The sequence below is a fragment of the Mesoplodon densirostris genome, chromosome 1 (genome assembly GCF_025265405.1).
Source record: "Mesoplodon densirostris isolate mMesDen1 chromosome 1, mMesDen1 primary haplotype, whole genome shotgun sequence".
Lineage (NCBI taxonomy): Eukaryota > Metazoa > Chordata > Mammalia > Artiodactyla > Ziphiidae > Mesoplodon > Mesoplodon densirostris.
The window spans coordinates 195,150,202-195,175,233 of record NC_082661.1 but is presented as its reverse complement, the minus strand read 5'-3'; the positions used below and the strand labels follow the sequence as shown (position 1 = coordinate 195,175,233).

At 36.5% G+C, this 25,032-nt stretch overlaps 1 protein-coding gene across 2 annotated transcripts in view; it reads left to right on the top strand.

The window, feature by feature from the left end:
- Positions 1-25,032, top strand: part of PRKG2 (protein kinase cGMP-dependent 2) — an 88,197-nt gene that overhangs the window by 10,444 nt on the left and 52,721 nt on the right. For both annotated transcript variants that reach the window (XM_060093215.1, XM_060093204.1), the window contains exons 2-5: positions 11,872-12,038; positions 16,895-17,008; positions 18,427-18,532; positions 21,918-21,981. In XM_060093215.1, the coding sequence (XP_059949198.1) occupies positions 11,872-12,038; positions 16,895-17,008; positions 18,427-18,532; positions 21,918-21,981 (451 nt within the window). The remainder of the gene's footprint in view (positions 1-11,871; positions 12,039-16,894; positions 17,009-18,426; positions 18,533-21,917; positions 21,982-25,032) is intronic.

Here is a 25,032-nt window from a genome sequence, read left to right as displayed (position 1 = left end):
ATAATGGGAATATACTTAATGCCACTGAGCTGTGCACTTAACAGTAGTTAAGATGGTACAGTTTATGTTGTGCATTTTACCACAATTGAAAAAAACAAAAGTCCTGGGGCTTATTTGACAGCATGCCTCTAAGTGCCAGGCTGTTTCAGTTTCCATATAGGATGCTGGAAGGAGGTACAGTGATGATTTTCTCTTTTCTTATTTTTTTTTCTCTTATTGGTTATCTTGTAAAGGAGAATAAGATACAGCAAAGTCTTGTGACAAATGAACATCAATTGATTATTGTTAATTAATCAGCCATTAATTACTTAATAGTAATTGATTGATTGCTTGTTGAGCCTTCAATGGAGGCTTGTTCCCAGTGCTGTGGGAAAATAGAGGGAACGAACAACTTCAAACTCCCTTGTGTTTTCTTGTTTACAGCTGTAATTCTTAAGCTTAAGTGCACATTGTAATCACCAGGGAAGTATTAAAAAATATTGATGTCCTGGTACGACCCCGAGGGAGTCTGATTAAATTGGTTTGAGGTAAAGGCCCTGGGTATCAGGATTTACAGAAGGTCCCTTGATGATTCTAATGTGCAGTGACAATTGAGAACCATTTTGTTATAGGAACAGGCTTCCCTGCAGCTGACTCTAGAAATATTCAGTTTGACACTCTAAGAGCAATGCTCATTACAGACATCTAAGAGAACTATTAACCATTTCTACCTAATTACCATGCAGCGCAATGTTGATTATGCATATCACTGAGTGTGTCAGATTAACTTCCTTATATGTTTTGGTTTTCAACATTTCATCATTAAGCTCTGTTCTTTGATGGTCCCGGAAATTAGATCATCTGCACACATTTAAGAAAGGGAGAGAGAAATGTTTGTTGTAAGCATGAAGTAACAGTAAACATGATTCAATTACAACTGTACTTAATTATGTGGGCATTAGGGTAAGAGAGTTGACAGGACAAAGTCATGCTCATTTTCTCATTATTCATGGAATGACCTCATCTTTTCATGCTGGTTTCTCAAATTATAAACGTGTGCATTTATTAGCTATTTTTTTCTTGCTGGTTTATTACTCAAAAAATTTGGGGGAGAAGTAAATAGATGTTTATCTTGCTTATTTTCTGTGCCTGTTTAGTGGGTGATGGACATTTCTCACCTCCACTCTTGTTTCTGTACCCAGGATTTTTAAACTAGGAGAAAGAACTTGAATGTCCTTTAGTATTAATTTTGTTAAGTCCCTATTTTGTGCCAGGTGCAATTCTGATTTTAGGTAAGAGGATGAAGAAAGTGTTGTCACCCTTGAAGATCTTGGTCTCTTTGGGGAAATCAAAATGTACTGCAGTCTTGTGTGATTGATATTCTAAGAGATGGGTGTACAAAGGAGGGAGGGAGCATCCTGTGCTTGGTGGGATCAGGGACACCTCCATAGATGAGCCGACATTGAGCTGGGTTTTGAGGAGGAATGGATGGCTGGGAGACCAAGCGGCCTGGCACATTTGGGGACCTACAAGCAGTTCAGTGGGCCTGGGGTACCCCGAGCATGGGGAGGCTGGCCAGGTGGGGGACCTGGATTGTCAGGAGTTTTACTCACATTGTGAAGGAGTCTCCCTTAATAAATAGTGGTGGTTCGCAAGTATAGCGTTTTTAGAGCTATTTTAACTCGAAGATTTTAAAGTTGCTGGTAATTTGCTGACATATAATAGTACAGCTATTCCTTCTGTAATATATTTTATGTGCCAGGCCATGTTCTTAGTGCTCAGTATTGTTAGCTAACTTAATTCTCATAGAAATCCTATGACCTGTGGACTGTGTTTATTGTCATTTTATAGCTGAGAAAACTTGAGATTAAGTGACTTGCCCAGAGTTCCACTGTTCGTAAGTGGCAAAATTAGGAATCAGACCCTGGCATCCCAGCTTTAGATCTTGGGCCCTCGACAGATATGCCTTCTAATATACTTCCTATTTGTATATATAATTAAACTATGATATGCCACACAAGTAAAGTTGCCTTGGCCTTTGTGCTCACAAGAAATTCTTGACAGATAAGAAAGTAGGTGGAGGCCGCTGGTCCCTGCTTGGCACTGAGCCTTGTGCAAAGAAGTTTGCAAGACACATGCTTTGTCTGACCTGACAAAAACAAACAGTGAGAACACAGGCTTCTAGTAAACAGGGCCAGAGAAGGAAGATTGAGGGCCCAGCTTAACAAGAACTGTCAGTGGACTTTGACAAATTAAACTTCCTGAAGCAACTTAGAGGACAGGAATTTATTGCTTCAGAGAATATTGATTATGTAAGTAGGGGGTGTAAAAGGATTATGGCACACTGCCACTGATGTACATAAATTCGAGATCCAACCCTATTGGAGGAACTTTGAACTAAGCAGAGAGTCTTGGCAGTGCCTCTTTCTTTCTTCGTGGTTTCTAGAACTTTTCACATCCCACCCTTCCCCACAAAAAGCATACCATAACCACTACTATTGCCAACTACTACTATCACTGCCATTTATTAGACATATATTAGCACCTTATCTGAGTTCATGTGCATAGTATCCTTACGATGCAGGTATGATTACTAAGCTCTATTCACAAAGAAGAAATCTGAGGTTCAGAAAGGTTAAGATCACACAGCTAGGAAGTGGCAGAGCTGGGATTTGAACCTAGGATCTTCTGCCTCCAAAGCTATGTACACATTTTATTTTTTAAATGAATTTTTTATTGACAGGAACAAATCATAAAGTGAACACGCCCATGTAACCACCAAACAGATCAGGAAATAGAACCTCACCAGCACCTCAGAAGCCCCTTCTGCTCCCTTCCAATCCCTATCCATTATCTACTTCGAAGGTAGCCACTATCTGCACTAGTATTATCATAGATTACTATGCCTATTTTTGAATTTTATGTTAGTGGAATTATAGATTATGGACTCTACGGACTCTGGCTCCTTTAGTTTATATAGTGAGAGTCATTTATGATATTGTGTGTGGCGATGGTTCATTAATTATCGTTGCTCTATAGTGTTTGTTGTGATTATGCTACAACTTATCAGTTCTACTGTTGATAGACATTTGGTTGATTCTGGTGTTTAGCAATTTTGAGTAATGCTGCCATGAACATTTTTGCACTTTTGATTTATATATGATTTATGATAGGTATATAACTAGGAATGGAATTGCTGGGTGGTACATTTTATCTAAGTTCACATTTTGGTTTTATAAATTTATTTGTTTTTTATTTATTTATTTTTGGCTGCATGGGGTCTTCGTTGCTGCGCACGGGCTTTCTCTAGTTGCGGCGAGTGGGGGCTACTCTTTGTTATGGTGAGCGGGCTTCTCATTGCGGTGGCTTCTCTTGTTGTGGAGCACGGCCTCTATGCACGTGGGCTTCAGTAGTTGTGGCACGTGGCCTCAGTAGTTGTGGCTTGCGGGCTGTAGAGCACAGGCTCAATAGTTGGGACACACGGGCTTAAGTTGCTCCATGGCATGTGGGATCTTCCCAGACCAGGGATTGAACCCATGTCCCCTGCACTGGCAGGTGGATTCCCAACCACTGTGCCACCAGGGAGTCCCTAAGTTCACATTTAATATAGATTGCCAAATAGTTTTCCAAAATGGCTGGACCAATATATACCCCCCACCAACAGTGTATGAGTATTGCTACTTTCCATCCTCACCAGCATTTAGCACTGTCAGTCTTTTTCATTTTCGCCATTCTGGTGGGTATGTTTACGTTGTGGTATCGCATTGTGGTTTTGACTTTCTTTTCCTTGATAATTAACAGGGTGAACACTTTTTAATTTATGTGTTTTCCATTGATGTCTGCTTTCCCTCTGTAGCTCTGTAGTACAACCGTTGTCATAAATCAAGTATCTATATATGTTTAGGTGGTTTTAGTTCTTTCTATTCAGGTCCAAAGGTCTTTTTTGTGCCTCATTGTGCAAAGAGTATAGTCTCTCAATTATTTTGATTAATAGTATTTTTTTTTTTTTTTGGCCACGCCGTGCAGCTTGTGGGATCTTAGTTCCCCAACCAGGGATTGAACCCAGGCCCTCGGCAGTGAAAACGCAGAGTCCTAACCACTGGACTGCCGGGGAATTCCCGATAATAATTCTTGATATCCATTACCTTAAGTCTTCTAGTTTTGTTATTGTTCTTCAACGTTGTGATGGCTATTCTTGGGCCTTCTTATGATTGTAAGAATTTTAGAATTAGCTTGTCAATTTTGATAAAAAATTTTTTAGAATGTCGATTGAGATTTCATTGAACCTGATCAATTTGAATAGAATTGACATCATTAAAAAATTGTCTTCTCATTCATGACTCTGCTATATGCCTCCATTTATTTAGCTATTCTTTCATTTCTCTTAATATTTTGTAATATTGTTTGTAGAGATTTTACACATTTTTGTTGTATATAATCTTATATAGTTGATATTTTTGATCTTTTTAAAATGATGTCATTTAAAAATTAGCGTTTTCACTTTGATACTGAGATATAGAAATACGATTGAGTTTGTTTACTGACCTTGAATCCAGTGAGATTATTGAAATCACCTATTAATTTTGATGATTTTACCCTGTCCATTCTTTTGAGTTTTCAATTTACATAACCATGTCTTTTGGAAAGAATGACAATTTTATTTCTTCTTTTACTGTGTTTATATCCTTGATATATTTTTTCCCTTTTGTTTCTTTTTTTCTCAATTTATTAAGTTTGCTCAGACTTTTTATTCAGGGTGGAATTGAAGTGTCCCATTTCTGATATCTGGAGGAAAGCTTTCAATATGACACATGTGATATGATACTTTCTGTTTTTGTTTTGTTTTATAGATTTTTTATCAGATTAAGGAAATTCCCTTCTATTTCTAATTAACTAAGTGGGTTTTTTCAAAATTTAAAACTCATATACAGGTGTTTAATTTTATCAAATACTTTTTCCTCATACAGTAAGATTTTGCTATGTATTTTTCTCCTTTATTCTTTTCATGTGGTTAATTACATTAATTTTCAATCTGGTCTAGACTTGTTTGTTTTTGACTTTTGTACCTATCTTCATTAGGAATATTAACCTTTAATTTTTCTTTCTTGTAATATGGGTTTTTGTTATTAGGCTATTCTGACACTATAAAATAAGTTGGGAAATTTTCTTTTTTCTATTTTCTGGAAAAGATTATGTAAGATTAATAATTTTTTCCTTAAATGTCTGGAAAACTTAACGGTAATGTCACCTGGGTCTAGAATTTTCTTTGTGGGATAGTTTTTATTTTTTATTTCTGTATTGCTAATCCGATTTTCTATTTTTTTCTTATATAAGATTTGGTATGCATATTTTTCTAGGAAATTTTCATTTAATCTAAATTTTTAAAATAGTTATTCATACTGTCCACTCATTTTTCCTATCTATAATATCTATAGTGATGTCCCTTTTCTCATTTCCAACACTGGTAATTATTCTTTCTCCCAACCCCCCCCATTTGCCATGAATTTTTCAGTTCTATTTGACTCTTCAAATAACCTATTTTGGGCTCTCTTGATCCTCTTCATTGTACTTTTTTCTTTCTGTGTTATCTGTTTCTATTTTGTTATTTCCTTTTCCCTTTTTTGAGCTCAATTGCTTTTCTTTTTCTAGCTCTTTGAGATAGACACTTAGTCATTCATTTTTAATCTGTTTTCTTTTGTGATGTATCTATTTAATACTGTAAGTTTTCCTCTTAGTATTGATTTAACTGCATCCCACAAGTTTTGATAATCACATTTTTATCATTTATTTCAAAATATTATCTGACTTCCCTATGATTTAATCTTTCTTTGATCAATGACCTGTTCAGAAATATATTACTCAGTTCTCAAACATTTGAGGATTTTCTGATTATTTTTGTTACTGATTTTTTATTGATTTCTAGCTTAAATTTTTAGCTTCTATTGTTTTCAAAGAATATACTCTGTATTATGCAATCCTGTGAAATTCGTTAGGTTTGATTTACAGTCCCCATAAGGTCAGTTTTCGTGAAGGTTCCACGTGTACTTGAAAAGAATGTGTATTCCGAATTGGTTGAATACAACCTTTAAGATAGCTATTAGGTCAAGAGATTAAGTAAAGTTTGATAATCAAGAGTTAGATCTTCTATCTTCTAACTAATTTTTGTCTGCTTATTCTATTATTTCTTAGAAAGATGTTTTAAATCTCTCAAAGTGATTGCGGATTTGTCTATTTCTTCTTTTAATTTTGTCAGTTATTTTTTTGTCAAGTTGATGGTATCTAACTAGATGGATACACATTTAGAATATATGTATTTTCCTGAACATATCAATATAAAAGATTCCTCTTCATTTCTAGAAATAATGTCTTTCTTTAAAGCCTACTTTCCTGTATCAAGGAAATTTTTCTTTCTACAGGCATACCTTGTTTTGTTGTGCTTCACTTTACTGCACTTTAAGATAGTGCATTTTTTACAAATTGAAGGTTTGTGGTAACCCTGTGTCCAGCAGATCTATAGGCACCCCATTTTTTTGACAGCATTTCTCACTTCATGTCTTTGTGTCATATTTTTGTAATTCTCACAATATTTTAAACATTTTCCATTTTTACTGTATTTGTTATGGTGATCTGTGATCAGTGATCTTCGATGTTACTACTATGACTTGCTGAAGGCTCAGACGATGGTTAGCATTTTTTAGCAAAAAAGTATTTTTTAATTAAGGTGTGTACATTGCTTTTTAGACATAATGCTATTGCACACTTAATAGTCTACAGTATAGTGTAAACATAACCTGAGAAACCAAAAAATTTGTGTGACTCACTTTATTATAATATTTGCTGTATTGTTGGGATCTGGAACTGAACCCAAAATATCTCTGAGATATGCCTGTAATTGGTGTTTGCATAGTATATCTTTTTCTGCCTTTTTACTTTGAACTCTTCTATATCATTATCTTTAAGGCATACCTCTTATAAGCAACATATACTCGGTATTTTCTTTTTTATTTATTTATTTTATCAGTCTGACAATCTGGTCTTTTAATTGGGGTATTTATTACATTTATATTTAATGTAAATACAAAATATTTGGGTTTAACGTTAACATCTACTTGTTTCTTATTTGTTTCATTTCTTTGGTTTCTTTTTCTCTATTTTCTTTCCATTTTCTTGAATTAATTAAGTACAAATTATTATTCCATTTTCTCTTCTAGTTAAACATTCTATGTCTAATCTTGTAGGGGTTACCCTAAATTGTAACATGCATCCCTAACTTGTTCAATTTCCAATATAGATTAGTGCTTTTAAATTATGTTAACTAACTCCATTTACTGACCATGCAGTTTTGGCTGTTTGTTTTCATACATTTTGTTTATCACATATTTCAAACTCTACAGGGTATTATTATTACTCTTTTATAAAGATGAGTTTCCTTTAGTCACCCACATATTTACTTTTCCCATTCTTTCTTTCTTCTAACATCTACTAGTTTCCATCCAGGATCACTTTCCTTCTCTGTTAAGTCTGTTGCCAACGGAATAACATTTTGAAAATATATTCATTTTGCTCTCATTTTTGAAGGCTGTTTTCACTGGGTAAAGATATTGGAATAGGCACTCTGAAGCACTTTGAAGATATTCCACTGTCTTCTGGTTTCCATTATTTCTGTTGAAGAGTAAGTCAGTCCTGTTGTTGGTCGTTTGAAGGTAATATGTCTGTTTTCTCCAGCTGCTTCATAGATTTTTCTTTTTGTATTTGGTTTCCAAGAATTTGACTATGATGGGACTAAATATTTTTTAATGTATATATTTTGTTTGGAGTTTATTGACTATGGCTTGATACATTTTCATTGATTTAAGAAAATTCTTGAATATGATACCTTCATGTATTGTTTCAGGACAATTCTTTCCCTTTCTTTGGGGGTCCAGATTATATATATGCTCAGCTTCTCTATCATGCCATATATGTCTCCTGTGTTTTGTTTTGTTTTTGTTTTTATTGTTCTATTTTCTATCCTAGATCTTCTCCAGTCTTCTATCTGGATATATTCTACCTGCCCATATTCAGTTTGTAATCATTTTCAGCTGTGTCTTATCAGATATTAAACCCATCTATTGAGGTCCAAGCTTCAGATATTGTATGTTTCAATTCTAGAATATCTACTTGATTTTTAAAAAGGTTCATGTTCTCTGTTGACATTTTCCATTTTATCTTTGATTTTCTTAAACCTATTATAGTTGTACTAAAGTTTGTGCTTGATACATACAATTTTTTTAATCTACTGTGGGTCTGTTTCTATTTTTTTTTTCCTCTTGGTCTTCAGTCATTTGATCTTTTCTCCTGGTATGCCTGGTAGATTTTGATATCATGCCAGATACTGCTTATGGAAAAATCATAGAGAAAATTTGAGTCCTAGATTTTGTGAACAGCCTACAGAAAAGATTCATCTTTGCTTCTCACAGGCAGTTAAGTAGGGGCAAATAATTTTAGCCAAAATAGGAATAGTTTCAAAGTTGGTTTGGGGCTCTTTTTGCCTGTTTTTTGTTAGTCTTTACTTCTAGTTTACAGCCCTTTAGATGTCCCATCTGAAATTCTGAGTGTTTACCAGGATCCTCTTTCATGGTGTGTCTTGAACACTGACTTATGTCTTCCCAACCCTTTGAGACTGCCAAAACTCTGCTTAATGCTGCCTACAAATCAATAAATGCCTTGAAGGAAAAAGCAGAGGTGAATGTCAAATTCATGTTCTCTTGCTGATCATCATTCATCAAGCTGTTGCTAAGTTGATAGGTCTCCAATGCTGTCAAACAGATTTGTAAATATAGATTTTAATCAACTTTTATACTTGTTTTGTGTGAGCAGGGAGAGTTGTGCTTATAATAGCTGGCCTATATCATAGTTATAGGAGAAGTTGCAAACTTCATACTCTTAATCACTGCTGTGTGCGGCTTTGTAAACAGAAAATTCCAGACAAGACCCACTCCTCTAAGTATTTATGATTTAGTTTGGAGAAAACCTCATAGAGAGAACTCTTTTCTTTCTTTCTTTCTTTTTTTGTTATAAATTTATTTATTTACTTATTTGGCTGAGTTGGGTCTTCATTGCTGCACACGGGCTTTTCTCTAGTTGTGGCAAGTGTCGTTGTGGTGTGCGGGCTTCTCATTGTGGTGACTTCTATTGTTGCAGAGAGACTCTAGGCATGCGGGCTTCAGTAGTTGTGGCATGTGGGCTCAGTAGTTGTGGCTCACGGGCTCTAAGTGCAGGCTCAGTAGTTGTGGTGCATGGGCTTAGTTGTTCCACAGCATGTGGGATCTTCCCAGACCAGGGCTCAAATCCGTGTCCCCTGCACTGGCAGGTTGATTCTTAACCACTATGCCACCAGGGAAGTACCAAGAACTCTTTTCTAATAGAATATTACAATGTGTTTATGGACTAAACTAAATTAAGAGGATCTGGGAACTCTTTGAGGCTATGGGCCATGCTTTACTAATTTTTATGTCTTAAGTATTTGCTTGATAAATTTGGTGAGTTGGATGGACATGAAAACAAGTACTCTAGGAGTTTAGGGTAGAACAGAAGGACTGTGTGAGCTACAGTATCCAGGCAGGGTTGAGAAGGTCATAAGGGGTTTCTTGGTAGATGTCTAATCTTTGGGTAGGTTGAGGGGAGAAGAAGCTAAATTCAAGGAGAAAACATGTGCCAAGCCTGAAGGTAAAGCTGGCAAGCATAGGAGACAATGAGGAGACCAGTCTATCTGTAACAAAGGATTTGTGTTAGGGAGTAAGTGTTAGATGGATAGAGTGGAGGCATATGGTGGGAAATGGGGAATACCAGATTGTGGGAAGTTGATTGTCTTCTGTGGCAAAAGGGTTTTGATAATACTTCCATGGAATGTTAATAGAAGTTAAGCCAAAAAAAAGAAATAAATAAAGGAGACACTGAGGTTTGGGAAACATTGGTTTAAACAGATTTGTTTCCTGCAAGATTTCTTTGAACCTTTAAACTGTGCGTGCTGAATTTCCAAAATTGTTTAAACTCAGCAAACTTTTGATTATAAAGGAACAGTGATTCTTGGAACATATTTTGGGAAATTGGATTATGTGGGCATTGAGGAAACTCTTGCTGGAATGTTACACTAGCATGAAAGACTTGTGAAATCTGGAACTTTTATGATATTGTTCACAGTTCTACCCTTGAGGAGAATATCTTGCAAAAGTATTTTTTTGGTGTATCTTAATTGAATGAATTGTTGGTTTTAGTGGATGAAGGAAGAATGAGATCAGGGTGAAGTCAAGATGAATTTACCAATGTGAATCTGATAGTGTGGTATAGGATGGACTGCAGGGGGAAGAGGTGGAAGCTGAAAAACCAAAAAGGAAGCTGTTAAAATTATCCAGACCTAAGATTTTTTCTTGGATGTGGTGACCCTTGAAAATGGAAACTAAAATGGATAACAGTGATATTTTGCAAAGAGAATTGACAAGACATAGTGATAGATTAGATGAAGGAGGAAGGAAATTCTCAAGGAACCCAGAGAGTTCAGATGGCTCTGAGGTTGATGGAGTAGGGAAGAAGGAATTTCTGTACAAGACTTTGTTCTGTTTCCTTCATGAAGCCTAATGATTTGATAGATAGGATCATAAAGTATGTAATTCCATGAATTTTTACCTTGTGTTTGAGAACTTTCTTCTTATTATTATTTTTTAATTTAGCCGCACCACCTGGCTTGTGGGATCTTAGTTCCCCGACCAGAGGTTGAACCCAGACCCCAACAGTGAAAGTGCTGAGTCCTGAATCCTAACCACTGGACCACCAGGGAATTCCCTTGAACACTTTCTGTGCAGAAAAGATCACAAGTTTTTAAACAACAAAGCTATGTATGGGAGAGAGTTTGAATGAAAAATACAGGAAAATACCCATATTTTAAAAGAATCACACTGAATTTTAGTGAAAGCAAATATATTGTGCAAAGATTCTGACTTAGGCAACTTTTCTTCCAGCTCGTAATTCTATGATATCTACATATAAAGTATGCTAATTAGAACATTAGAAATTTAAGTTGATGCAAATTAGGCAATTATTTTGAGCTACTTCTTTTCCAAAAGAAACTGGAGTGTTCTAGGATTACCAACAAGTGAGCTTGTGATTTGGGGAGTGAATAGGCTGGGAGGTTGGAAATGTAGGTTCTGTCTAGTCTAGACATACTAAGAGTCAAAACATAGGCAAACCTGAACTATCACCATCACCTGCTATGTCTGATCAAACCTTATGAATCCCAAGGGAGCTGACTTCTCCAGCTCAGAAGAAGCAACAGATGGAATGGAAGCAGCACAGACTTCAGACTCACAGACTTAGATTTAAATCCTAGGGGAGAATAAGTTGCTTCTTAGCTTTTAGTCTACTTATCTATAAAGTCGGAATAATCATCTCACAGGATAGTAGTGAGGATTAAATAAGATATAGAATGACTAGCACCATAGAAATTAGGCACGCGTGTATACATCAGTGAATGAATACTGTGTTATAGTCCCTTAGATACACCTTCTACCTACCAACTAGACCTGCTTCCCATCTGAAAATCATATGTCCATTAGTATTGCATCTAGGGACCTTGAAGGATGCTACCTTTGTGATGATGACAATTAGGAGTGATGATAAAATAGATTTAATAATGATTACCAGAAAAAAATATTCAAAAATGTTTTCAAAGGATTTCCAAGTAAAGTATGGTAGTTCTAAGGGTCAGGTGTTGGTGGGGCTAGAAAAAAATTTTTTCCTTGCTGGAAAAGTTGTAAATACTTAGGTAGTAATATCAAGAATAAATATGAAGTGACTCTAAACAGCAAATCATAGTTTTCACTAATTGTAACTAACATCTTCTTTCCATTATACCAGTGAGAAGAAGCTCATTACAGATGCCCTTAATAAAAATCAATTTCTGAAGAGACTGGATCCTCAGCAGATCAAAGACATGGTGGAATGCATGTATGGGAGAAACTACCAGCAAGGGAGTTACATTATTAAGCAAGGAGAACCAGGAAACCATATTTTTGTACTGGCAGGTGGGCTTCACAGATTTTTCCAGTCACCATATAATAAATATTTGCCTATAGTTTAATGATTTTTTGCAAACATTTATAAAAATGCAAAATTTGTTGCTCTGTTTGTAGAAAACATAACAGATTGAGCTCATGAAATAGTAACCTTGTTGATCTAATTGTCATGTTGCTAATACTTAATATTTACAGAATGCTTTCTATATGTCCAGCATCCTACTGAGAACTTAATAGAAAGATCTCATTTCAACTCACTGACTCTGTTAGGCAAGTGCTACTATCTTCATGTTACTATGTGGACTGTGTCACAGAGAGGTTAAGTGACTTACCCAAGGCCACACAGCTCATTAGTGGTGGAGGTAGAATGCAAATGTAAACAATCTTATTAGAGAGTCCATACTTTTTTTTTTTTTTTTTTTTTTTTTTTTTTTTGCGGTATGCGGGCCTCTCACTGTTGTGGCCTCCCCCGTTGCGGAGCACAGGCTCCGGACGCGCAGGCTCAGCGGCCATGGCTCACGGGCCCAGCCGCTCCGCGGCATATGGGATCCTCCCAGACCGGGGCACGAACCCGTATCCCCTGCATCGGCAGGCGGACTCTCAACCACTTGCGCCACCAGGGAGGCCCGAGAGTCCATACTTTTAATCACAATGCCACTCACTCAACATATGCAAGAAGGTGTTTCAGAGCATTCGAAACACTGCTGCTTGTGTTGACCTTTTTACATTGTTGTACCATGGAAAAGAAAACAATTATTTTTGTGACTTTGTAAAATATTTTCATTATATACCAATGATTTCAAAAGACAATTTAGGTACATTTAACCAACAGATAAGTCAAATGGAATGCCTTAAGGTTAAAGCTGGTGTTTTTAGAACCATTTAAATGGCTTCTTCCATACATGATCCCTTGAACATGCTTCCATGCTGGGTAGATTATAATGGTTAGATAGGAAAAGGATTTATTTCTCAAATGCTTATCAAACACATAAATCTTATACTGGAATTCAACAATTTTTTTTTAGATATAGAAGCAAGAAATCATCTGAACAGAGCTTACAGTTATTGAATGCCCTGTCAAATTCTGAATTGCCCCCAATTTTTGAGTTTTAGGGGGAAAAGTTAACTGGCTTGCTCAGAGGTAGTGGTAACCTGGGATGTGCTGTGGCCTTTTATTTTGCACTGTAGGTCCTGACGATCTAAGCAATGCTTTATAAACTTTATAATTTTTTATTGATGGCCAACTATAGCCAAAGCCCAGTGCTGAGTTCTGAGAGAGACACAGGTGAATAAGACATGATTCCTGTGGGAGGTTACATTCTGGTAAGTGGCCTGCAACTTTAGACAAATCCTTGTATAGCAAGAGGGGTAAAAAGAATCACAGAAACTAAGAAACAAAGGTAAGCAATGCTTTTATGATTCTTGTTTCCTTGAGGCCTTAGATGTAGAGCAGAAGTTGCCTATCCAAACAAATTAATACACATCTATTGACAGTGTATAAAAGATTGTTTTCTCTATTTTGATTCTTTAAACATGCCAGTTGCATAATTATGAGTGTATTATTTGCCACATACGTCTTTGTAGATGGCCTTAAAACTATAGTCATCCTCAAGTAATTATTCTCCCCAAGAAGTGAATTACAGTCTTAATTTAGCCAGCCTTCAAGTTTTAGGGACAGGTGACCCAGAACAATTTCCCCCCCTTTCAACTTTTCTCTTGGCTCTTTCATTTCTACATTACCAACACTAGAACATTCTGGCAAGAGAAGATAGGACATTAAGTCAACCAATATTTGGAAACCTGCAAGGAAGGATGAGAAACTCATGTCAGCTCATCTTGTTCTTTGCCAGCAACTCTGATGAAAGGCTTGGGGAGAAAAGGGTTTGAACAGAAGTCAGTATCAATATAGTTATTGAAGTCAGGGCTATAACACACATGGAAATGAAAATTGGATGCTTTCTTATTTGAATTAATTATGATGTTATCTAAAAATTGAATTGTGTGATTTAATTGATGGAGCAAATTAGTTTGTTAATTCAAAATCTCCCCTTTATAAAATATAGCAAGAATAGCAAATAGTAAAAGCATATTTAGCTTAAACTTTTGGTATTCCATATAATAGTTCAGTGTTGCTCAAGTCCCATGTGCCGTAACGAATTGGAAAAAAACTTGAAATGCATAAAGTTCCATGATTCTAACTCAACAGTGAAGCTAAGTAGTTTTGATGGAATAGAATTTAGTTATAATGAGAAATTATTAAATTGCATAACTAATATATAAGATTCAGAGCCAAAACAGTTTATTTCTTACTAGAATATAAGTTCTAACAGGATAAATATCTTTTCTGTTTTGTCTACCCTGTCTCTCTTTCACCTGGGCTAGTTCCTGGCACAGCATAGGTATTCATATCAGATGCATTGAATGAGTGGGTGGACAGAGATGACCCAGAGCTACTTAGTGATGAATTAGGAGGAGGAAAGACCAGTTCTTCAAGGGAAAGAGAAATAACCCCACCATTTTCTTCCTCTAAGAATATAAGTCATTTTTGCAAATGCTTTTGATTAGCTAAGGTTTTATTTGCATTTGTTTGAAGGGAAAAGAGAAGAGAATTGCCAGGGCAGAAGCATGGTGAGGAAGTTGCCTCTCCCTTCCCCCAAACTCTGCTTAGCCAAAGATTGGTGTCAAGCACTCTTCTTTTTCTTTTTTTATGACTTTAATTTTTAGAGCAGTTTTAAGTTTACAGCAAAATTGATAGGGCGGAATAGAGATTTCCCATATACCCCTGCCTCCCCACATCCACAGCCTCTCCTGTTATCAGCATCACTCACCAGCAAGGTACAGTTTTTTTTAAACCAAGGATGAACCTACATTGACACATCGTAATCACTCAACGTCCATACTTGGTATTGTACAGTCTCTAGGTTGCGACAAGTGTATAATGACATATATCCATCGTTATAATATCAAGCAGAGTATTTCCACTGCCCTAAAAATCCTCTGTGCTCTGCCTATTCATCTCCTCCCCAACCGCTGGCAACCACTAATCTTTTAATTTTCTCCGTCCTTTTCCCTTTTCCAGAATGTTACATAGTTGGAATCATATAGTATTTAGCCTTTTCAGATTGGCTTCTTTCACTTAGAAATATGTATTTAAGGTTCCTCCACGTCTTTTCATGGCTTAGTATCTCATTTCTTTTTAGCACTGAGTAGTATTTCATGGTCTGGTTGTATCACAGTTTATCCATTTACCCACTGAAGGACATCTTGGTAATTTCCAAGTTTTGACAATTATGAATAAAGCTGCTATAAATATCTGTGTGCAGGTTTTTGTGTAAACCTAAGTTTTCAGCACCTTTGGATAAATACTAAGGAGCACAATTGCTGGATTGTATGGTAAGAGTATGTTTAATTTTGTAAGAAACCACCAAACTGTGTTCCAAATTGGCTGTACCATTTAGCATTCCCACCAGCAATGAATGAGAGTTCCTGTTGCTCCACATCCTCTCCACCATGTGGTGTTGTCAGTGTTCCAGATTTTGGTCATACTGTTAGGTGTGTAGTAGTATCTCGTTGTTTTAATTTGCATTTCCCTGATAAATGTGATGTGGATCATCTTTTCACATGCTTATTTGCCATCTGTATATCTTCTTTGGTGAGCCTCTGTTAAAGTCTTTGGCCTTTTTTTTTTTTTTTTTTTTTTTTTTTTTTGTGGTACGCGGGCCTCTCACTGTTGTGGCCTCTCCCGCTGTGGAGCACAGGCTCCGGACGCGCAGGCTCAGCGGCCATGGCTCACGGGCCCCGCCACTCTGCGGCATGTGGGATCCTCCCGGACTGGGGCACAAACCCGTGTCCCCTGCATCGGCAGGCGGACTCTCAATCACTGCGCCACCAGGGAAACCCTGGCCATTTTTTAATTAGGTTGTTTTCTTACTGATGAGCTTTAAGAGCTCTTTGTATATTTTGTAAAACAGTTCTTTATCAGATGTGTCTTTTGCAAAGATATTTCCTCTCAGTCTGTGGCTTGTCTTTTAATTCTCTTCTTAGTGACTTCATTTATTAATGCATTTCAGTGAATGAGGGGTTAGGCAACAAGCAAGGCATGGTGAAGTAACGTACCCCAGGTCACATGGCCAAAGACTAGTCAGAGCCAGGCGGCCTGACTCCAGGGCCAGCATACTTCTCATTTATGACAAGTTAGTCCTTCTGCCAGTGTGAACACCTGTGCTGTGTTTTCAAGACATACAGTGATTGTTGTATTCCTTGTGCAAGAGAAGTAGTTTCATGTGCTACATTTTTCATGGGGTAGAATGAATTTTAAATGAAACACTTGCCATCCACTGCTTCAGGAAAGAACTTTGTAACAATCACAATAATAATAATATGGGATTTTGTTTGTTTGTTTTTGTTTTTTGTGGGGTTTTTTTTGGCTGCACTGCACAGCATGTGGGATGTTAGTTCCCCGACCAGGGATAGAACCTGTGCCTGCCTGCAGTGGAAGCACAGAATCCTAATCATTGGACCGCTAGGGAATTCCCAATAGCTAACACTTACATGGCATCTACTATGTGCTAGCCATGGATCTGTGATCCTTACCTATAGTAACTTACTTCTCACAACTGTATGAAGTAAATATTATTAATATTATCCCCATTATTGATGAGGAACCCAGGCAGAGTGGGTAACTCTTCAGGCTAATCAGCTAATAGAGAGTGGGCCTCAGTCTGCATCCTTAACCACTTTATTATAATGAGAATCATAAGATATCTTATCTGTATGCTTTGTATACCTTCTGATTGTTTTTTTTTTAACTTATGGAATCCAGGTGGATTTTGATTACTTGTGTTTTCTTACATTCTACTTGATAGAGGGTCGACTAGAGGTGTTCCAAGGGGAGAAATGGCTATCATCCATTCCTATGTGGACGACGTTTGGAGAACTAGCCATTTTATACAACTGTACAAGAACTGCTTCTGTGAAAGGTAACAGGAGATGAAATACTGTATTTTTAAAATTGTTACACAACGTTAAAGATAACCTAAGACACTCTTGCATCCTGAGTCTTTTTGTCTCCCACTGTGCCCCATATGCTCTTATTAATAGAAAGGCTATGCTTATAAAAGGATTTATATTGAAGCCCTTGTCTAAATGATTCAAGCTTAAAAAGACCTTTCTGTCAGATACCTGTATGTAAAATATGGCTTTAAACAGAATTGATTCCAGTATTTTCTATCGTTGCCACTTCAATTTTTTATTATGTAGACATTTGCCTTTGGCTCATCCAGCATGTTTGCTTTCTATTCTCCATGAGGTTCTGACCATATTACAAACCAGAAAATTTAATTAAACCAATAAAAGTGTATAAATATCAAAAAGAATATGAATTAATTAGTGAGAGTTTTCATGAGTGACTTTTGGGATTAGTTCAGTTGCTTCTCCTTAGGGTTCTTGTTTTTATCGGCTTTATTCCTGGTAATATCGGGTTTTCTTCTGAATTACTTAGATGTGGTGTTTCTCAGAGTTTGGGACGAGGTTATGTGTGTCAGCATTGTTGCAGTATTTGATAAAAATGCAGATTCTGAGGCTCCACTCCAAATAATCTCTGACAATGGGGCCCAGGGATCTCTATTTTTAACAAGAATGTCAAAATAATTCTAATTCACTCTAAAGTTTAGTAAACCAGAGATTTTGATTTTGATCTCTTCTGTAGGCTCTCATCACTCCTTTAAAAAATATCTTACTACCATAATTTCATACAGATTTTTTAGGGCTGCTACTTCTGCTCTTCTTCCTTTTTAGATTTTATTCTTGATTTTAATGTCTTTCCTATGAAAAGGTTGTCCCAAAAACTGTCTTGCATAATCTCTTTGAAAATGATTTTATATATTTTATGTAAAAGTAACCATAGAGATTCTTAAAATATATTGGCTCTCGTTAGCAACAGTGTCTAAACAACATAAAAGGACACAAAAACAGACTCACACGCAGAGATCTTTAACTTTCAATTATCTGCTTGTGAATTCTTCACTTTCTGGATTAGCTACAGGCTGGCTGGCTTTCTTTTGTATCACAGCACAAATCTAAAATACCTCCTGATGATGTAGTGTGTAATTAGGGATTGCAAACTAATTTTAATATCACCCTAAGCAAAACATAATTAGAATGGAAATATTTTGCTGCTCACTTTCAAATCATCATTTATTTCAAAGTCAAAAATGATTTTATAAAATTACCTGCTCTTTACATCACTACTTCCTTCCATTTGCATGCTTAAATAATGCATTGTTCAAGAAATATCATTTTATGAGAGTACCTGAAAAATTTATTGATTAACATGTTGGAATGTTTTCTTAATCTGAGAGCTAAACAATATTTTATTATTTTCTTGATTTTTCTAAAGCTATTACCAATGTTAAAACATGGGCACTAGATCGAGAGGTATTCCAGAATATAATGAGAAGGACAGCTCAAACTAGAGATGAACAGTACAGAAACTTCCTCAGAAGGTAAGAATAACACGCTGGTGGCAGAAAGAGCACAAGGTGGTGTAGCCATATTGTGGATATGTTAGTTTTATCAGAGTAATTATTTTACTACAGTCTTTCTTATTTAAACATTTTCCATATGATTAAGCCAAAGGAACAAAAGTATTCTCTTGCAGTAAATGCCACTATATATATGAAGAATTATGTTTCATTCCCATTAGTCTTGTTCACTGATTTATTTCTCTTGCTAATTTTGCCCTTGTGTTGATGGAGTCATTGCACATAGTATAGAATAATGTGCATAAAATCCTAAAATATTCACTTGGGTTGCTCAGTTGACTTTGAAAGATGTCCTGTAATTTGGAAGTAGATAACAAAAGATAATAATGCTTTGCTTAGAATAATATTAAAATAAATTATTTTACTGTCCTCACTTGCTTTACCTGAGACATTTTTTCTCATTGGCATAGCCACGCCATCTTCCAAATTACTATTATTTGCAGCAAATTAACTTGCCAAAAATGTTATTATGCTTGCTATCACGACATGGATCCTTGGAACATACACATTTTGTCAACTGTTCTGAACCCCCAACAACTTGGATGCATCAAATTACAGAGAAACAAGTACCTATGTAACTGAAAAGGTCAGCTACACACTAAAAACATTTTTTTGGAAAGTATAAGTTCCTTATTTAAACTATTTCTGTGTCTTTTGTGGGAGATTTGACAGTCTGTGAAACTGCAATACATACTGTAATGAAATGTAACCTTTGATAAGTGGTAATAACAATAAAATATCCTGTGGTTTCCAAAAATAAATTCTAAGTTCTTTTTAAGTATAGTGACTTTATCTTGCATAAGTAGCCTGCAAAGTCAATGATTTTAGGGCTGTGCCGTGCCTAGCATATAGTGAGGACTCAGTGAATAGTGAATGAAGGCATTGTTTATCAGTAGAACATTGCAGGCATTGAGGTTTTTCATATGGACGCTTGCTGATTTACTTTCCCGGAAACAATAATGACTCCTGGAAGAGAGCTGCAGTAATGACAGTATGACAATCAGTGCCTTAGCCATCATGTTGTGGGGTCTACTTGAGTATAGGTAATCTCAAAATCCAGCAACTGAGCAATGCAGGTCAGTATTTAAAGCTAATAAACTGCACTTACGCAAGGGCCAAAAAAGGATACATAAATAAACCGGTGCCCATGGGTTGCATCATGTCTGAGATAAAACCTGAGCCACTAGGTTTCCCCTTGGAGTGTAGTGTGTTCTGCCTTAGTGGAGGGAGCTCAGAGAATTTACTAGTACAGGTTCCTTCCCTCCTTTTCTTCTTTCTGGTATCTCATTCATGCATTCGTTCAATGAATACTTATTGCCAGGCGTAAACATTGTGGATTCAGTGGTGAACAAGATAAACCTGACCTCTGCCTTCATAGAGGGGAGACAGACAAAAGATATTTTCTCATATCAATTTCCTCACCAATCCCCTAAAGGTGATAGGCTTACAGGAGAGAATTTTCACTAACGCTAGAGTGCCCAGTTTAGACCCGAAGTAGAACGTTCATGACGGGCGTGTGTTAGTCAATTAAACCAAAGGAACAAAAAGTATTCCCTTTTCTTCTATATGCCACTATATAGAAAAAAGTTCTGGTTAACCCTTTTACCTTTTCATCCATAAGGTGACATATTAGTGAAATACATTTCTCTTTGTTTCATAATATACAGTAAGCTCTTTTCCATTTACATCTTTTTTTTTTTTAAAGAAGATGTTGCAGGTAGGATTTTATTAATTTATTTATTTTTGCTGTTTTGCGTCTTCGTTTCTGTGCAAGGGCTTTCTCTAGTTGTGGCAAGCGGGGGCCACTCTTCATCGCGGTGTGTGGGCCTCTCACTGTTGTGGCCTCTCTTGTTGCGGAGCACAGGCTCCGGACACGCAGGCTCAGCGGCCATGGCTCACGGGCCCAGTTGCTCCGCGCCATGTGGGATCCTCCCAGACCAGGGCTCGAACCCGTGTCCCCTGCATTAGCAGGCAGATTCTCAACCACTGCACCACCAGGGAAACCCTATCTTTTTATTATGAAGTATCTGACACGTATCAAATGATACATAGTACACATGTAAGTTATAATAACATAATAACAAAGTGAGCCCCATCAAGCTACGGCCCAGCCTAAGTAGAAAGTTAGCAAGTTGTTGACATTTTCATTTGCTCCCCTATGTCATTTTCTAGCTTTCCTTGGGGTACCTCCTCTCCTTGGAGTAGTCTGTATTCTGAAGTTTGGTAATTGTAACCTTGCTATTCTTTATTATTTTGCCTGTAGCTTGGTTTAGCCTATTTTTGAACTTTACAAAATTGGTGTTATTTTTGCAAGTCAGTTTTTTCACTCAATACATTTTTTAAGGTTCGTCTACTTGGTTAGTGCAGTCATTTCTCCTGTTGTAGAGTTCTGTTATCTGACTCGACCACAGTTCATTTATCTGCTCTCCCATTGGGCATGTTCCAGTGTTTTGCAATTACAAATGATTCAGATGCAGACATTCTTAGACCCAGCTCCTGGCTACGTGCCTCCTGGTCCTTGTGTTCAAGAATGAGTCTAGAGCTCTCTTTTCAAAACTCAGATCCAATCATGCATTTATGGAGGAGCATCATTTTTTCCTTAGGGGTGTCAAATTTTAGATGTTAAGAAAGAAGTATCTATCTTCTAGAAATTATATAAACAGTCCTGAGTAAAAATGGGTAAAGTAGAAATTTCTCTAAAAGAACAATTTAATCATACTGATGGGTTAATCATACTGAGTGGAATTTTTTGATTTTTTTTCAAACAATTTCAGTGTTCTATCATTCTCTGTATATTATTATTATCTGTAAAAATGTTCCTATTACATGCCTCTGGCTACCATTAATTTTAAAAGATGGTACAATATGACTAATAATCAAGATCATTTCCATGCTAATTCCTACATTCCCTCCTGGATTCAGTCTTTACTTAATTACAAGGATTTAGATGAAAATCTGATTCTCCTCTGGAAGCAGAGGTCCTCATCCATGCTAATAAAAGAGATATTGAGATGTGGAACACATTTCTGGATGTGATTCACTTCGAAAGCCAACAACAAATGTAATTTTTTTTCTCCAAAGAAACAAAATTTGATTTTTTTCCTTTCATGGGGTCTTACTATTTTTATTTATTTACCTGTGATAAATGTCTGCTGTTATATGTGATCATATAATTTCAATGTATCTGAAATTCAGTTATTTATGTGTGCTATATTTGGTGGTTTACTTTGGAAAAATTAAAGTGCATTATATTTTTTTAAATGCATGCATGAATCTATGTAGAGGTGTATATTTATAGTTTAATTTATGATGATAATTAAATAAAGGTTTCTTTTTAATTATGCAGCGTATCCTTGCTGAAGAATTTACCTGAAGATAAATTAACCAAGATCATTGACTGCTTGGAAGTGGTAAGAAATTTTAAAGTAAAAACTATATTTCATTAAAAGATTATATAATCTAATCATTATTAGCACTGTAAATGATTATAAAGGAAAAGATGGTGATCACCAGTCCACAGAGACCAAGAGCCTTTTTCTATTGTGAAAACTCACACTGATTAAGGGGCTGGGGTGGGGTTCGGGGACTCTTCTGAAATATATAAAAGAAAATTGGATTTGCATGTGTAAAGTGACATTTGATTTACATATTTTAATCTTTTTAGTATATTTTATAAAACTTATCTGCCTCACTCAAGAGGCATTTGATTTTCTGCAATTAACATCACAATCCCTTACAGAGTTTTCGTAGTATGAAGGAGTCTGTGATGCATAATTAGGTAATGGAGTAGAGAAAGGGTATATTGGGACTTTCGTGAACAGGCTTCTGAATCACGCTATGAAACACTCCATACTTGAAAACTCTAAGCTATGAAAAGACATTAAAAAACAAAACAAAACAAAAAAACCCTGTACTTAAGAAGCACTTTACCTATTTTAACATCTAGGGGAAAATGGCATATTGGAACATGTTCAAAAATTCATATTAAGCATCATGCAGATGGTTGGTTCTTGTCCAAGAGTAGTCAAGTCTTTTTGTGAATAATGTTTTTATGACATGTACCTTGGATTCTAATAATTTGCATTATACAAAAACCTCTTCAGAGATTAATATTCAAAGTAAATAACCTCCATCTAACTTTTTTTTGGTGTGTGTTGGTCAATTTCATTGAAACCAAATTGCTTTTTGGGAATTTAAAGGAGGTAAGGAATAGTAAAGGAGTCAGATGTAGACTTTAAGATTTTATAAAGCTCTTCTCAGTGGGAGACAAAAAATACCCTGCAAGACTGATTGTTGACAGATTCATGCCTCTGTCAATCTCAACATACAATGTAAACTAATACCTGTTGAGAAGGGAGCACCAACCATTTTATCCTTAAGTGTAAGTGACACCAGTAATGTTTCCATTTACAATTCATGGAACCCATCCAGCAGTTTATCAAGGACAGGCCATGATGACACAGTGCCTGGCCTTGTGTCCCCAGAGCGTTCAGATATGAAATCATTTTCAAGAGGACTGCTTGCCCTGCATCTCTTGGGATTTTCTCAGTGTAACATAACCCAATCACAGATGTTACAAATTAATAATTCATCCTAATTTCTGAGTGATTTTTTTAAAGCTGGAGAGGCCCTATATTTTTCTGTTAACCGAGGAAATCTGTTTTTAATATAACACTAATAGAGTAGATTCACCAGAGGGGAATTCCATGCTGACAGAAAATATTAAAATTTAGTATCGTTAAAAATAAATAGTACATTAGACATATTTATAGTAGCCACAAGCAATAGCTACAGAATATATAGATGGGGGCTCCAACCTAGTATTAATTAACACACAATTCGAATTTGCAAGTCTCACCTTTTAAAACACGCTAGAAGGTTTTATTATATATTAGCATTTGCAGACAGCAGTGTGGTTTATAAAGGGCTCTTTATTCATACCTGGCAAACAAATGTGTGTCTCTGTAATGTGTGAAAATTCACAAATTCGAAAGTGATTAACAAGGGAGTAATGGGATCTATTTAGTGCTAAGAAAAGCACATAATTTACCAGCATAGCTTGGACTAATGACCCATCAACTGGGTCCTGACCACAGCCAATCACTAATGCATTGGAGTTATGACAGAGCACCTGCTGAGTTCCAGGGCCAGCTGTCCCACAAACTGGCTCCATAATCTTTGAGAAAAACAGGCTGAATCTGGCATGCTATTTAGGAGTTGATTTGGGGTGGTTTTAAGTTTTTGTGAAGGGGGCGGGGAGGGAGTATCAGAATTTCCCATCACCATGCAGTTGGTCTGATGTGTTTGTTAAGACTTTTGTTTGTTGAAGTCCTAGACCACGTGGCCCGAATGTGCAGTGTGCCAACAGCATTTCTTGCTTTAACATACATCACCCAAAGTATTCAGTTCTGGAGGCAGACATTGCCTTTAAACTTCTTCTCATGGGCTAATGGGAAAAAGAGGGTGGGAAAAGTAGCAACATATTCACTGGTGTGCTTTAAGAGTTAACTAATGAACACCCTAAAGCACGACACAGATTCCAAATGCAGTGTGACTATTAATGATAATGAAAATGACACTGTGACTTCGTACCTGGCAGTTGGGTAGTACGGAAGACAAGAGTGGGAAGAGTTTCTGTTCCCACTCTCGGTGAGAGATCCGGGAAGCCTGGGATTTGACTGTGTGGTGGATTGAAAAGTTACGGAACTCTTTGTTACAGAGATTTGGTATTTGACCCAGTGACCCTCTACACTGCCACTCTGACATGGCATCTTTCATGAAACTGGAGCTCTAGTGGGAGTGGGACTGGGGTGGGGAATGTGAAATGTCCTTGTCCTTAATCAGATCACCAGTGATGCTGCTTAAAAGACAGATTCCCAGGTACTACCTCACACTTACTGAATCAGAAACTCTGGGGTAGGGACCCAGAAATCCACATTTCAACATTTTAAAAACACGATTCTTAAAGTTTAAAGTTATGAATTGAATATATATATTTAGGGTTTGCCATAGTCTGCCTCTTTAGTCACAAGTTTTCCATTTTTCATCATTTTTTGAAAGTCTGGTCTTCCTTTCTTGTAGTTCCTGCTAACACTTGCATAAGCCAGAGGGTTTTTCTCATTTTAATGGTTACATCTAGAACCATAAGAAAGTTGAGATAATTGTGGATTTTGCCAGTTTATGGACCCGTTAATTAAAGGGGGGGGCAGCTAGGTGTCCTAGAAAGTTAGTTAGTCCAAAGTCTGGAGATTAAGGTTTATGGTCAAGCCTCTATCCCTCGCAGCTGTCAGTTAATTGTGGTGGGCATCAGGGTCATCTCATCTATAAAATAAGGGGGTGCTGGGTCACATCTCTACGGGCTGTCTCAGTGTTTCAGTTACAAAATTCTATACAGTTGGCTCACCCAAATGGAGGAATTTCTGTTGATTTTCATTTTGTAGGCTCTGGTTCCTTAGAAATAA